This window comes from Ictalurus furcatus, chromosome 20 (genome assembly GCF_023375685.1).
Source record: "Ictalurus furcatus strain D&B chromosome 20, Billie_1.0, whole genome shotgun sequence".
Taxonomy (NCBI): Eukaryota; Metazoa; Chordata; class Actinopteri; order Siluriformes; family Ictaluridae; genus Ictalurus; species Ictalurus furcatus.
Window position 1 is genome coordinate 8,816,722 of NC_071274.1, and position 16,060 is coordinate 8,832,781.

Genomic DNA, 16,060 nt, shown 5'->3' on the forward strand with positions numbered 1-16,060 from the left:
GAATAAAATGTGTGCGTGTGTGTGTGTGTGTGTGTGTGTGTGTGTGTAAGCAATCATGTATGTAATGGGAGCTCTAGGTCCGGCTGCTGGCTACCTGCTGGGTGGAGTCCTGATTGGGTTTTACGTGGACCCAAACACTGCTGTGAACATTGACCAGAATGACCCACGTTTTGTAGGAAACTGGTGAGAGGCACACATGGACTCTCTTAAGGCACTTTCACACCTATCACTCTGGTTGCTGAATCTGAATGAGAGCTAAATTGACAGGTTTGGGGTTTTTTGCTCTTTGGTTTTTGTTTTCTCAATGCACATAATTAAACAAGAAATATGACAACAGAAAAAGAAGGAAACAAACCTTTGCCAAGCACAAGTAGAAATCATAAAAATCACACGAACACAGAGAACACTGAACCATACTCAATATGTTACAGCACTTAGCTCTGTACTTTGTCAGTTTGAACATTGTGGTTCATTTTAGCAGTTCATCTCTAGAGAAAAATTTAATCAAAACACAGGGCATGTTGGAACATTTGAAATCAAAATATGAATATGAAATGATGGATCAGAATTTCAGCTTTCATTTCTTGATATTTTATATCTAAATGTGATAAACAACTTGGAACATGGCACATTTGGTGGCAAACTACCCAATTTTTAGGTGAACGAAAGTATTGGATCAGACAGTCTTAAAGTAAATAAACTTAATTTGTTGCATATCCCTTACTTGCAGTAACTGCATCTTTGGTAGAGGTTAATCTTGGTTCCACAACTTTTGTGGCTCATCTTGGTATTTTTTTGCTAATTCCAATCTGGCTTTCTGATTCTTGCTGCTAATGAGTGGATTGCATCTTGTGCTATGAATATTTCTGTTCTCACTGTCTTCTTTGAACGATGAATTGTGGAAACATTCACCCCTACCTTGTGGAGGTTGTTGGTGACATCACTGACTGTTTTTGTATTTTTCTTCACAGCTCTCACAATCTTTTTCTCTGTTGTTTTCCTTGGCCCACTTGTTTGATGCCTGGTTGTTAGTACACCAGTGGTTTCTTTTTTTTTTTTCTTTCTTTTTTTTTTTCCAGGACATTCCAGATTGTTGTATTGGCTATGCTTGTGCAATGGCCAATGCTTGTGCAATGGTTCTGATTGATTTTTCCATCTTTTCTCAGCTTCAAAATGGCTTACTTTTCTCCCAAAGACAGCTGTCAGGTCTTCATATTGGTTTGTCTTTTTTAACAAAAAAACCCAGCACTCAAACCAGAAGTACACATTCAGAGCGATTAAGTGTTTAAACAGTCAAACAGGCCACACCTAGACAACAAGAAACACCTGTCAGTGACGTATTCCAGTATTTTTGATCACTTGAAAAATGAGTGGGTTTAAACAAAGGTGCCATTTTCTAAATTGTTCTAAAATGTTAATTAAATTCAAACTGAAAATGAAAAGGCAACGTGGGAAATGAAAATGACCTGCGGTGATCATTGTGTCAATGAGCATTTGCATTTTTCCTTTTCATTTTGGCACAAGCAGTGCATATTTATCCATTTTATTTTTTTATTTGCATTTTGTCCAATATGTAGTCTAATGTTATGTAAATGAAAAGACAGAGTACTTACATGTTGTTTCAGTTTTAATTATGACCAAAAATTGATGTCTTAATTTTATTTGTTTGCACAAAACACCTCCCATATTACACAAATGTACACAGACATTTACAAACATGTTGACTCTTGAAATTTATTTCTTGAAGTCACTGTCTCTCTGTCATTGTAAAGCCTTGGTTTTAGAACCTGAGACCTATCTCTCTGTTACTTTCTTTCTGGGGTGATGGGTTCAACACGATCGATCTCTCGGTCTCTTCGGTGGCTTCCTGCTGTTATGATCTATCTCTATCTTCCCTGCTCTCTCTTTCTCAACACCCCAATATCTTTGTCTCAGGTGGAGTGGGTTTCTTTTCTGTGCTGTGGCCATGCTGCTAGTGATATTCCCCATGTTTGCCTTTCCAAAGAAGCTTCCTCCTCGCCACAAGAAGAGCAGCAGGAAGAAAAAGCGTGTGGGGGACTTGCCAAGTGATGATGAGGTGATGAAGGAGAAGAGCCAAGCCGTCTCTTCCTCCATTGGCTTCGGAAAAGACATCAAAGGTAAACCCTCAGCCTCCAGCAAATAGCAGACAGTAGAGGAGTTAAGTGTTGTGTATGTTGAGATGATGCTGTAGGTATTGGACGTTGATTATTTTTTTTCACTAGAGGGTAATATGTACTGAGGGATGTCTCATGTCAGGTTTTTAAGATCAGATTAGGTCAGTGGATTTCAAAGTGGGGGCCGCCAGGGGGCACCCGGGGGGCCTCAACAATTTGGTGTGAAAAATAAATTCTCACTCTCAGACAACCACACACACACACAATCAGTTCCTAATGTAATGTAATGTAAAGATGTAATTATTAATAAAAAGAGGGGGATTTATTCAGAAGTCTGTATTTTTAGTGTGTTTTAAAGACATCTTGCAAAAGGGGGGCCTTGGTCAAATGTTAATGCCATTTGGGAGCCTTGCCCTTGAAAAGTTTGGGAACCCCTTGATTAGGTCATAGTTCAAAGTCATTTGGCATTTGAGTTTTGATTTTTTATGATCTTTCTATAATTTAATATTTCATTCTTGTCTGCCTTTCTGTCTCTTTATCAATTTATTTATCCGTCTAGATTTGCCCAAGGCAGCCCTGCGTATCTTGAGCAATGTGACATTTTTATTTGTGAGTTTGTCATACACTGCAGAGTGTGCCATCGTTACAGCCTTCATCACTTTCATCCCCAAGTTCATTGAGTCTCAATTTGGGGTTCCAGCATCCAGTGCCAGCATCTACACAGGTAACTGATCACACATACCACAAACACACTGTGTCTGTGCTGTAATTTTTTATACTGTCATGTTTATTTCTCTGCCCCCTCTCTCTCTGCTTTAGGTTTGGTAATTGTTCCAAGTGCTGGTGTTGGGATAGTGCTGGGAGGTTATATTATTAAGAAGCTGAAATTGGGAGCAAGAGAGTCAGCCAAACTGGCCATGATCTGTAGTGGAGTGTCTCTGCTCTGTTTCTCTACACTCTTCATTGTTGGCTGTGAGAGCATTAATCTAGGAGGAATCAACATACCCTACACTACTGGGTATGAATATTACATACTTAAAACCAAGTACTCAAACTATTTTCTGTGTGCTGTAGTTCTGTTGCAGCATATGACATATCTTATTCAAACGAAAATGGGAGAGCATATGTTCTGACAAAAGAATATATAATAGCCTCGATAGGGATATTCATTGTTGGCTCGCTTAGTGTTTTTGCCCCTTGGTTCTCCAACCCTGAGGCTTGTTTGTTTGCAGACAGTGTCATTAATATTGGTCTTTATGACAGCCACAAACTCTGGCAGCCAATTCACAATCCTTTGATTATAAAAATAAAAGGAAAGCTCTGTCCTTGTCATGGCTTACAAATGTTAAAATGTATACTTGTCTGTACATTCACAAATATAATCCTATTTTGTTAAATTCCTATAAATACCCTGACAAAAACCTATTAAGTCAGTACTTAGCAGCACCCCCTTTAGCAGATATCACAGCTTGCAAACACTTTCTGTAGCCAGCTAGGAGTCTTTCTATTCTTGTTTTAGAATTTTAACCCACTCATCTTTTTTACAGTATTGGAGTGGCAAGGCCAATTCTATTGTTTTTGCTATACATTAAAGACATTTGGGTTTGAGATCAAATGAATATGACATCAGAATTTCAGCTTTCAGTTCCTCATATTTACATCTAGATGTGTTAAATAATTCAAAACATGGCACCTTTAGTTTGAACCCATCCTTTTTTTCTTTCTTCAAGTGATCAAAAATATTGGAACATATTTCTTGCTGCCCAGGTGTGACCTGTTAAATTGATTGTTTAAATAATTAATGGAATATTAATTATTAATGAATATAATTAATGAATATCTACTCTTGGTTTGAGCCCTAGGTTTCTCCTGTGTTAAGTTCTTGTCCAATACCAGTCACAGAACCAGAATTTGGAGCCTGCAGTGGTTGATTCCCTTTCATCTAAACTCAGGAAGAAGTCACACTGACACAAAGTTCAGTGAAAGCTTCTCAGATCAATTCTCACAAAGCATAGCATATACAGTAGGGTAAATAAGTATTGAATGCATCAACATTTTTTTCAGTAAATATATTTCCAACGAGGCTATTCACATGAAATTTTCACCAGACATCCAATCATTTAAAGAAATCCAAACATTAAAGGCCATAAATAAAGTTGTGTAATAAAGTGGAATGGCACAGGAAAAAAGTATTGAACACTAACTGAAATTTATTTAATACTTAGTGGAAAAGACTTTGTTTGTAATGACAGCTTCAAGACACTTCCTGTATGAAGAAATTAATTGGCCACAGTATTCAGCTGATTTTGACTCATTCTTCTAAACATATTATCTTTAAATCTTGTTCAATTGGATTCAAGTCAGGTGATTGACTGGGCCATTCTAACACTTTGATTTTTTGAACATGAGATGTGGTCCACCCACGTCTCATGTTCATCATCCTGGTGGATGGCAGCAGATTCTTCTCAAGAATCTCCCGGTAAAGGGCTCCATTCATCGTTCCTTCAATTATATGAAGTCTGCCAGTACCATGTGATGAAAAACAGCCCCACACCATGATGCTTCCACCTCCAAACTTCACTGTTGGTATAGTGTTTATAGGGTGATGTGCAGTGCCATTTCTTCCCCAAATATTGTATGTAGTATGACAGAGAAAAAGTTAAATTTTGCTCTCGTCTGACCAGACTACACGCTCCCAGTATTTCATAGGCTTGTCCAAATGAGTTGTAGCAAACTTTAAACGAGCTTCGACATGCCTTTTCTTTAGTAATGGAGTCTTGCGGGGTGAGGGTGAGCAGTAGAGTGCATTGCCTATTGTTTTCTCTGTGATGATGGTACCTGCTGCCTCCAAGTGTTTCTGGAGCTCTTTCCGAGTGGTCCTTGGCTCTTGGGCTACTCTTCTGACTATTCTTCTGACTCCCTGATCAGAAATCTTGCGAGGAGCTCCTGTGCGTGGTTGGTTGATGACGGAGTGATGATGCTTCCACTTGCAGATAATGGCCCCAGTGGTGCTTACTGGAAGATTCAGAAGTTTTGAAATACATCTGTATCTGATTCCATCAGTATGTTTCGCAACAATAAGGTTGCGAAGGTCTTGGGCGAGCTCTTTGCTTTTACCCATCATGAGATGTTTCTTGTGTGACACCTTGCTAACAAAAAGGCTTTTTATAGACCATCAGTTTACTAACCCAGCTGATATTAATTTGCACAGATAGGAGGTATAATTACTTTCTAACTACTTACGGATTTCAGCTGGTTTCTTGTCTTACCTTGCCTCGAAGAACTGCTTATCGTTAGCGTGTTCAATACTTCTTTCTTGTCTCATTCAACTTTATTACACATAACTTTATTTATGGACTTTAATGTCGCAGATTCTTTATTTGTGGATTTCTTGAGTTAATACCGATGTCTGGTGAAAATTTTATGTGAATATCCTGGAAATATTGGAAATATATTTACTGAAAAAAAATGCTGACGCGTTCAATAATTATTTCCACCACTGTATCCACACAGATAATATTTATAAAGAATGATAAATGTCAATTGGAACAGGTCATAGATAGAATTTAAAAATCTATTACGTAGGTTCAAGCGATACAGGAACTAAAGACCTCTATTCTACCAGATAATAAAAATAAGCCGAGAGAGACACAGCGCGGGGGCGATTAGGTGCTTGCAAAACACATTCCAAAAACAAAAAACTATTCTATCTGTTCTTGTACAGTGACATCATGACACAAACTAGAGACCTTCAGAATTGAGACATAGAGATCATGCCATAAAACTTTTGAGCCTGTGAAGACTGCATTTGTTGATAAAAAGTATAAGCCAACATGAAGGCCAGAGAGCTGTCTATGGGATAAAAGCAAGCCACTTTGAAGCTGAGAAAAGAGGGAAAATCCATCAGATTTTCTACCAAAGTGCTGTTGCACAAGCACTGGGCACAGACAATACAAGAATTTGGAATGTCCTGAAAAAAACCATTGGTTTGCTAACAACCAGACATGGAAAACTGCTATCAGCCTGCGTTTGGTGGAAGAAATCAGACAAAGGATTAGTGGGGGAGGGTCACTTGCCATACTTGGCCAGTCTTCATTTCTCTGTAGTCCTTTTATTTTATATGGTTCTGTCCATAACATGGGCTAAACTACACTTGAGCTATAACCTTGTCAGCTTATCCCTTAAATAATGGGCATGTTTTCTTTAAAGATGATCACGCCTTAACCAAAACATGAGCACTATTTAGTCTGCCTTCTTTCTCACACATTGATTCAATATATATATTGATTGTATTGGAATTGGGATTGTACTAACTATGCACTTTATTACCATCTTAATCAACCATATTATAATGATCATTGCAGCATTTTTTTAAAAATTGATTCTGAACTGGCACATGCATGGCATGAATTTATGAGGTTGCTGAAGAAAGAAGGCTCTTCCAAGGAACTGGCAGGCTTATTTTATGCTTTTTTTCCACTTAAGATTGAGACTTTAGATGATCACCACAGAACCGTTTCCTTCTACTTTCTAGAAATCAGCGACATAGTGATGGTGGATTCAGAGCAAGGTTATTATCGTTAATGAAAACTATCAGTGAAAAAACATTTTTGTTAACTGAAATAAAAATAAAAATGTGAGTTTCCAAAAAAACGAAAACTAAACTGCAACTGTAACGTGCACCTGCAACACGAACGAAAACTAAATAGAATTTCAGAGAATAAAACTTTCGTTATCGTATTTTAAATGTTGGGTGGTCTGGCTTAAGAACAGAGGTTGAATGGAGTGGATCCATCAATGTTGCTATTTTTATACCATCATCAACTGAAAATATATGTAATTTATTTATTAGCAGTAATTTATTTTGTAATATTATTGGTAGGGATGCACCGAATGTTCAGCAACCGAAATTAGTGAAAAGGCCGAATAAATTTGACCGAACAATGACGTGTTTGATGATGCGACCACATAGCCTAGCAACCAGAGTGAGATGCGTGAATGTCATGACCTTGATGAGGGGGCGCGCGCATGCACGAGCTACGTGCTCTTCGGATGTTTACTATGGACAGTAAATGTGCGTTTGTTTTTGTTTCTGTTCCGGAGCATGTTTCTGTCACGTCACGAGACGTAAGGGAGTAGAATACGGAAGCATATAAAGACGTATTTATTTAAGGGCAGGCAGACAAATCCAAATCGTAATCCAAAAAACTTAGTCAAGACAGGCAAAGGGAATCAAAGTCACTGTCACAGAAAACAGGGTCAAAACACAAAACAAGAAACATGAACTAGTACTATGGACTGGGAGCAGAAAATCAGAGGGGACTAAATGAACTAATCTATAGTTTAAACTAACTAAATCTATCAAGGAACATAACATTAACAACGTATCTAACTATACTATATCTACTATAATACTCTGCGAGGTGTACAGGGACGTGAGCGGTATATATCCCCAATATAATCAGCTGTATAGAACCGAATAGAACCATTTTCTGCACTCTTGTCAATACACTTTTTAATGCACTTTTTTGTTGTAGGCTACAGAGTGATACATTCTTTCAGCAGTCAGTTATATATATCTAACATAGTCTATTCAAGGGAGGCTCAAAGATGACCACATCAAAATATTTTTATTTTACTCATTTATTTATTTAAAGTTATATTGTGCCTTGTTGGTAGCCTATGCCTGCTGGAATGAAAAAAAATGTTCAGTGTTAAATAAATATTTTGAAATTATAGTTTTTGTAATCGATTTTTTTTCTTTGAAAAGTAAGACAAAATAGTAAAAAGCACATTTTGACTATTTAATTTATGCAATGGTGAAAAAAAAAGGCAAAATAAATGGAAAAAACCGCGAAAAACATGTTCGTTATTTCGGCCATCGGCTTTTGGCCAAGTTTTTCATGATATTCGGTTTCGCCTTCGGCCAAGAATTTTCATTTCGGTGCATCCCTAATTATTGGTGTTCTAAATTGATTGTTAGTTTGTAATTATAAATACGATAAAAAAAATACTTTGAGTCCCCACAAGGCTTGATTACTGTCATTTGACTGGGAGAGGGCACAGGTCGCTTTGAAGATGAAGAGAATTGCTGCCCAGCAGACTAATTTGCATTGCTGGTTAGAGAGAACAGGTAGGATAATATGGTGTAATCTAGCTAATGAAACTCCATATACAGTGGGGGAAATAAGTATTGAACGCGTCAACATTTTTTTCAGTAAATATATTTTCAATGAGGCTATTCAAATGAAATTTTCACCAGACATCTATATTAACTCAACAAATCCATAATATAAAGAATTCACAACATTAAAGTACATAAATAAAGTTATGTGTAATAAAGAGGAATGACACAGGAAAAAAGTATTGAACGCACTAAGAAAAAGCAGATCTCCAAGGCAAGGAACCAGCTGAAATAAGAAAGTAATTATACCTCCTATCTGTGCAAATTAATATCAGCTGGGTTAGTAAACTGATGGTCTATAAAAAGGCTTTTTGTTACCAAGGTGTCACACAAGAAACATTTCATGATGGGTAAAAGCAAAGAGCTCTCCCAAGACCTTTGCAACCTTACTGTTGCGAAACATATTGATGGAATCGGATACAGACGTATTTCAAAACTTCTGAATCTTTCAGTAAGCACCATTGGGGCCATTATCTGCAATTGGAAGCAACATCACTCCATCAACTAGACACACACAGGAGCTCCTGACCCAAGAGGCCAGGACCACTCAGAAAGAGCTCCAGAAACACTTGGAGTCAGCAGGTACCATCATCACAGAGAAAACAATAGGCAATGCACTCCACTGCTCATGCTCACCCCTCAAGACTCCATTACTAAAGAAAAGGCATGTCGAAGCTCATTTAAAGTTTGCTACAACTCATTTGGAAAAGCCTATGAAATCCTGGGAGTGTGTAGTCTGGTCAGACGAGAGCAAAATTTAACTTTTTGCCTGTCATACTACACACCAAGAAGAAATGGCACTGCATATCACCCTAAAAACACTATACCAAGAGTGAAGTTTGGAGTTGGAAGCATCATGGTGTGGGGCTGTTTTTCATCACATGGTACTGGCAGACTTCATATAATTGAAGGAACGATGAATGGAGCCCTTTACCGGGAGATTCTTGAGAAGAATCTGCTGCCATCCACCAGGATGATGACGAGGTGTGGGTGGACTTTCCAGCAGGACAACAGTCCAAAGCATAGAGCAAAGGAAACCCTCAACTGGTTTCAGGGGAAAAAAAATCAAGGTGTTATAATGGCCCAGTCAATCACCTGACTTGAATCCAGTTGAAGAAGGTTTAAAGACAATATGTTTAGGAGAGTGGGCCAAAATTACACCTGAATACTGCGGCCCATTAATTTCTTCATACAGGAAGCGTCTTGAAGCTGTCATTACAAACAAAGGCTTCTCCACTAAGAAATAAATTTCAGTTAGCATGTTAAATGCTTTTTCCTGTGTCATTCTGCTTTATTAAACATAACTTCATTTATGGACTTTAATGTTTGGATCTCTTTGTGTGGATTTCTTGAGTTAATACCACAGTCTGGTGAAAATTTCATGTGAATAGCCTCATTGGAAATATATTTACTGAAAAAAAAAAATGTTTCCCCCACTGTATATTATAGCTAGGTAATTCATTGCAATTTAGCCATATTTATCAATATAACAAGTTAGCGAAAAACAGCTTTGTGTTATGTTAGCTAAATTTTATTTTAATAGTTCCCATTATTATCAGCAAGGTTTTTCACACTGAACATCACTTTCACACTGTGTACTGCAGTGGCATGTTAACCCTTGTGTGTCTTTAAGGACATTTTTGTCTTTTTCATTTAAAATAAAATCATTTTGTCTGTGTTTAATGCAAACAGCATAAATTTTGCAAAAGGTGTGTAATTTTTATTGGAATTTTAATATTTCACCCTCATTTGCTTTCATAAATCTGTTTTAAACTAGATACACAAAATAGTTTCCCTTGGGAACTTAAGGACAAAAATGTCCCTATTGAAACCCATTCAAGCTGCAATATTTAATCCCTGTGACATTTAAGCATACAATCATGCATTCTGTGTTGTTAAGCCTTTATTTTTGATGACAAGGTTTCAAAACATAGTTTAAAAAAAAAAAAAAAAAATCTGAAGTGTGTACTATTTTCTCAGGTTTAGCCTATGGGGAAAATACAGCTGCATCTCAAAAAAATATAATATTGTGGAAAAGTTAGTTTTATTCCATAATTTAATTCAAATAGTGGAACTTTAATATATTCTAGATTTATTGCACATAAAGTGAAATATTTCAAGCCTTTTTTTTATCTTGATGATTACAGCTTACAGCTCATGGAAATCTTTTTGAACTCAATTGGGGGGACTTTTCCACTATATTCAGATTTATTGAGATGCACCTGTACATACTTTTCCTTTTTTTCTGATTCTGCTGTATTATAGAGCACTGAAAACCAACTGAATAAATGATGCAGCTATAATTGTGTGGGCGTTTGTATGGATATCAAAGTTGTGGTTTGTATGTGTGTACTGAAAATTTTGTGTGTGTCTGTGAACAGTTTGAAAGAAATACTGTTGTATTGGAAATCACAAATTCCACCCCATGTATACGATTCAAAGAAGGTTACTGAGCTTTGAAGATTTTTCCATTATGTAAAGAAACTGGCGTTTAAAGGGTTAAAATTCTGAAAATGAATGACTGTTTGGTAATTATGATCAGAACTGAAAAAATCGAAGTCAGTGAAAGTGGAAAATTTTTTATATATATATTTCTGTGACAATTTTTTGACATGGACATTTTTGTCCTTTATGGAGCTGAGTGGTAGGTTTTTTTTGTTTGTTTTTTTAAAATCCGACACTGCATAAAAAATTATTATATATTAATATACTATTATATATAGTATATTATATATTAATATACTAATAATTACTATTTGGCATTATGTAAACAAACCAGAATTTAAAGGGTTACATTTCTGAAAATGAATGAATGTTTGGTAATTATGATTAGAACTGATGCTGGTAAAAAAAAAAAAAAAAAATTGACATCAGTGAAAGTGGAAAAAATATGAATATATAATATTTTTATGATTGTTTTTGGATATGGACATTTTTGTCCTCTATGGACTTGTGCGTAACTTTTTTTTTAATTGATGCACTGGTGTTTTAACCAGTTACAGTGTGCATTCATTTGGACTGTTATTTTGCCCTGTGGAAATTGTTTAAATGAAACAATCATTTGATCATAAATGCTTGTGGATGTTAGATAGATAGATTAGGCAGATAGATGGATGGTTGAATGGGTAGATCGGTAGACAGACAGATAAGCAGAGGGAAATTATGTAATGACTCTGCAAATATAACAAAGCTGATTTTTTTTTTTCAATTTATTTTTTAATTATTTTTATTTAATTTTTTAAAAATAAATATCAGGAAGCATACCCATACACACTTCAGTTCAACTCCCCAATGTTAATAGATTGGAAAAGACAGAACCCAAATTGGGATTTTTTTAGTATAATTACCATGATATTAAAAACTAAAATGATACTAAACCTAAATATAAACTAAAAGTGATTTTTGAAAGATAAAAACAAACTATTTATGCACCATTAAACCTAACTGAAACGAAACTGAAATAGAAAACCAAAATACAAAACTAAATAAAAATAAAAAACTAGCAATATTTTTTAAACAATAATAATCCTGATTCAGAGTGCCACAAATACAGTCCAAACCCATGAGAAATTTTAAAGGTCCAAGATTAAAACAAAAATTACCTTGTTGTAGTACCTCTGCTTCTCTTAGCTCTTTTTCATCATATGCTACTGTACATTAGTGTCTTCAAAATGACACACTGTTAAGACTTGATCTCTCTTTTGTCTCTCTTTGCAGGCCCACATTGACTCTGTCCCATCGGAACCTAACTGGGGGCTGTAATGTTAACTGTGGTTGCCGGATCCATGAGTATGCTCCTGTGTGTGGTTCTGATGGAATTACGTACTTTAACCCCTGTCTGGCTGGCTGCAGTGGTGTCTCCAATGACAGCTCAGGAGTGAGGGCACATAATCTCTCCCAATGAGTGTTGATTGTTGCAGAGCAAGTGAAAGCAAAATAAGTGAAAACTCATATTAACCCTTCAAATCAAACAGCAAGACTGCTGAACCAAGTCATGTTTTTCTTAACTGAATTACAGTACTAATTGACTAAATTACAGTACTAAATCTTAACAGTACATTAAATCTTAACAGTACTACAATCTTAACTGAATTACAGTACTAAATGAATTACAGTGTGGTGGAATGAACTTCCAAAATCAACCGCAGAATCTCTCACCATCTTCAAAAAACAGCTAAAGACCCACCTCTTCCGTGAACACCTAACCAACCCATACATTTTTTTTTTTTTTTTAAATAATTTAAAAAAATTTACTCTGGCACTTAAACCTCTACTCTGCACACTTTGCTTCTTCTGGAACTCAATTAACGGATCTTGTATTGTAGCACTACTTGTATTGTTCTCTGCTTGATATATCGCATTGCTTGTATTTTCTCATTTGTTAGTCGCTTTGGATAAAAGTGTCTGCTAAATGAATAAATGTAATGTTATGTAAACGTAATACGGAAACACTTTAAACCCAGGAATGTAGTAGTCTTATTTCACCATAACTTTACTGTTATTTATAAGTTATTACTGAATCAAAATCCAAAGTGAAACCTATTTCTCTTCTCTCTGCAGTCTACATTGTGTATGTGTGTGTTATGTATGTTTTTTTCCAGATCAGGAATTATTCAGACTGTGCTTGTGTACAAAGCAGACAGGTGATCACTCCATCCGGAGGGAATCACGAGTTACAAGTGGTCATCGTGAAGACATATCTGAACGAGAATGGCTATGCTCTCGCCGGCAAGTGTGAGCGCACCTGTGGAACGCTCATAACCTTCCTCATCTTCCTCTTCATTGTCACCCTCATAACTGCCTGTGCACAGCCTTCTGCCATCATAGTCACCCTGAGGTGTGTTTCTCACCTTTCTCTCTGAACTATTTACCATTTTTCAGCAGAAATTGTTTTTTGATATCAAAGTTTAAATGTAATTGTTTCAATGCACAGTAGGCATAAGAGTTACTGTCGACATAACAGTAATTATTATGTGTACAAATTTTGGAAACAGGAAATAGTATTTATGTTTACAGTTATTTGTCTCCATATAGGTCCGTGGAAGAGCAGGAAAGACCTTTTGCTTTGGGAATGCAGTTTGTTCTTCTTAGAACTCTCGGTAAGACAGAGTATGTTTGAAGGCAGACAGGCAAGGTTAGAAAGTAGCCTAAATAGAAACAGTTTTGGTCAAATATATTTAGGTTTTCTTATCATAGAGATGTCATAGTATATTTTAACAGAGAAACTTAATTTTGGCCAAAACCTGATTTTTAATTATTTTTGGCCAGAATTTAGCCACAGCGGCAACAAGTTTTATCAGGATGCCACACTATCCTGGAATATGATATCATTATTTCGAACAAGTATGTCGCAAACCTATGAAGTGACAGTTCACATGGTTCTCTCTGTGTTCTTAAATAAGCAATCTGGGTATCTTACGGGACTGACAAACAGCAATTAACTTGTACTATCAGAGCTTTAAAGCAAACATTAGAAATTGAACATCAAAATTACAGTAAAAAAAATAGATCAGTGGTTACAATAGGTTTAAACAGAAAGACCATGCCTTAATATAAAACAAATGATCTTATTTGGATTTCTTGTCCTTCTTCAGCCTATATCCCTACTCCGATATATTTCGGCGCCGTGATTGACACCACCTGTATGCTCTGGCAACAGGACTGTGGTGTTCATGGATCCTGTTGGGAGTATGATGTGACGTCCCTTCGGTTTGTCTACTTTGGCTTGGCAGCCAGCCTCAAGTTTCTTGGCTTTTTTTTCATCTTCCTCACATGGTATTCACTGAAACGCCGTGATGAGCAGGCACACATGCATGCACACCCTGTATCCCCACTGGACACAGTGAGTCAGTTGATGTGCCATGCAGGATGGCAAAAAGGTCATGCTCGCACTCGCTCATGCCCTGTCTTCCTGCCCCGCCCCACTGAACATTGCCATGCTGCTGCAGTGGCAACTGGACATGCCCTAAGCCGTGGCAACAGTTGCCCCGGCAATGGCTTGAAAGCAATAACCCTGCCCATCAGGTCTCTGGAGAAAGTGGTGAGTTGAGAGATTAGTACAGATACACACACACACACACACACACACACACACACACACACACACACACCCCTAAATGCATAGACAGGGCAAACCTGAAGATGAAGTGGAGTCTCCAGCTCCCACATGTCCTCAGAGCCACTGCTGGTGCCTTTTATTCTCCAGAAATACACTATAATCAAAACAATTTGTAAAGAATTGGACTTAATACCTCAATGGAATTGGTACCTCTCTCATTCTTACACATTTACATTTACCTCCACAAGATTTGCACCACCTCCTTTCAGTCACACACACAACACAGTATGACCAGTACCTTCTCATTATACATACATAAACACATTCAAAATTGTTCTAAAGGGCCAGTACTAAACCTTTTGTCCATCTTGTGCATACACACACTCATGTTCACCATCCTATTCTGGTTTCTTTTTTTGTCAGTAGTGTGGAAAGAGACTAAAGTGATGCTGTAGGCATTGACATACTTGTTTATCATTAGATTGCCCACCTTGCCACTCACTTGATTGATTAGTTAAATGATTGAGTCAAGAGTATCGCATATCCTCCCATGTGGAAAGGAGGAATGGGTATGGAATTCAAGCTGAATCCTGCATTATGCAAACTTTCTCTCCTTCCTACACTGAGCCTGTCAAATAAACCCCAAAGGACAATGCTACAACACTTTCACATCTAGTGAGTGTTTCAAAATGCAAATGTGAAACAGTATTAATTACATTGTCACTGTTCTTCTGTACTGAGGAACTATGTATCTATTACACTGGATTAAAGTAACTCATGAAATTAAAAAAGTATCATTTCCAAGGGTTTAACTGGGTGTTTTGATGTCCAAATAAAAGATATTTTTAATAAAACACATCATAATGTTGGTGTCGTTTTTTTAAAGCTTTAATTGGTCTAGGTGCTGCAGAGATGGACTGTCCAAACATATTTATATCTCTTTTCATGCCAATTTAATGACTATTGCACACAGGAATTTATTGCAATGGTATTCTCATTCAGCTGACATCGATGTTGGGTTCAGTACATCTTCAAACAATTAGCCTTTCGTTACAAGCTGTACATGATCAAAGTGATATGTGCAAGATAAATGGCAAATTTAAATTGCATTAGCCATATAAAAACACCCAGAAAAGTTGGTTAGTTAGGATACCAAGTATGCTAGCTTGCAATTCCAATAGCTAGAAATCATTATAGTGTTTGTTATAGTAAATTACTTTTAGATAATGATTTTCATGCTATAGCTTTACTTGCAAAAATGCTCCATAATCCTACTGTCTTAATTTTTTTTTAACTTTATAAACAAGTGCAATTCTAGTTTTTACTTTTCTGCATAGTATGTAGGCATTTAAGTGAGCTTAATTGTTATCTTAAATCTTTTCAATAAATGTGTGAAAGTGAGTAAGAGAGCGGAATCTGTAGACTCAGTGTGGTAATAAAACAAACAAAAAAAACACTGCCTGATCTGTACAATTGATAGGACTAACACATTCATGCATTTTGGGTGGATGCCAGATAGAAATAATAGCATAGATAGCACAAATTTAGCATTGCCATAAAATACCTTTATGACCGTTCCACTGAAAATCATTTTTGTTAGCAATAGGTGCAGATTTTCTCACAAATGCAGCTAAGAAATATCCTCTTCCAAACCAGCAGATGGCGCTATCGGTCAATTTAAAC

The 16,060-nt window shown here is 36.6% G+C and overlaps 1 protein-coding gene across 1 annotated transcript in view; it reads left to right on the forward strand.

Moving 5' to 3' along the window:
* Positions 1-14,792, forward strand: part of slco5a1a (solute carrier organic anion transporter family member 5A1a) — a 32,537-nt gene extending 17,745 nt beyond the window's left edge. The window contains exons 3-10 of the mRNA XM_053651657.1: positions 51-183; positions 1,936-2,138; positions 2,695-2,859; positions 2,955-3,153; positions 12,037-12,196; positions 12,921-13,156; positions 13,354-13,418; positions 13,914-14,792. Coding sequence (XP_053507632.1) covers positions 51-183; positions 1,936-2,138; positions 2,695-2,859; positions 2,955-3,153; positions 12,037-12,196; positions 12,921-13,156; positions 13,354-13,418; positions 13,914-14,368 — 1,616 coding nt within the window. The 3' untranslated portion in view covers positions 14,369-14,792. The remainder of the gene's footprint in view (positions 1-50; positions 184-1,935; positions 2,139-2,694; positions 2,860-2,954; positions 3,154-12,036; positions 12,197-12,920; positions 13,157-13,353; positions 13,419-13,913) is intronic.
* The last annotated feature ends 1,268 nt before the right edge of the window (positions 14,793-16,060 follow it).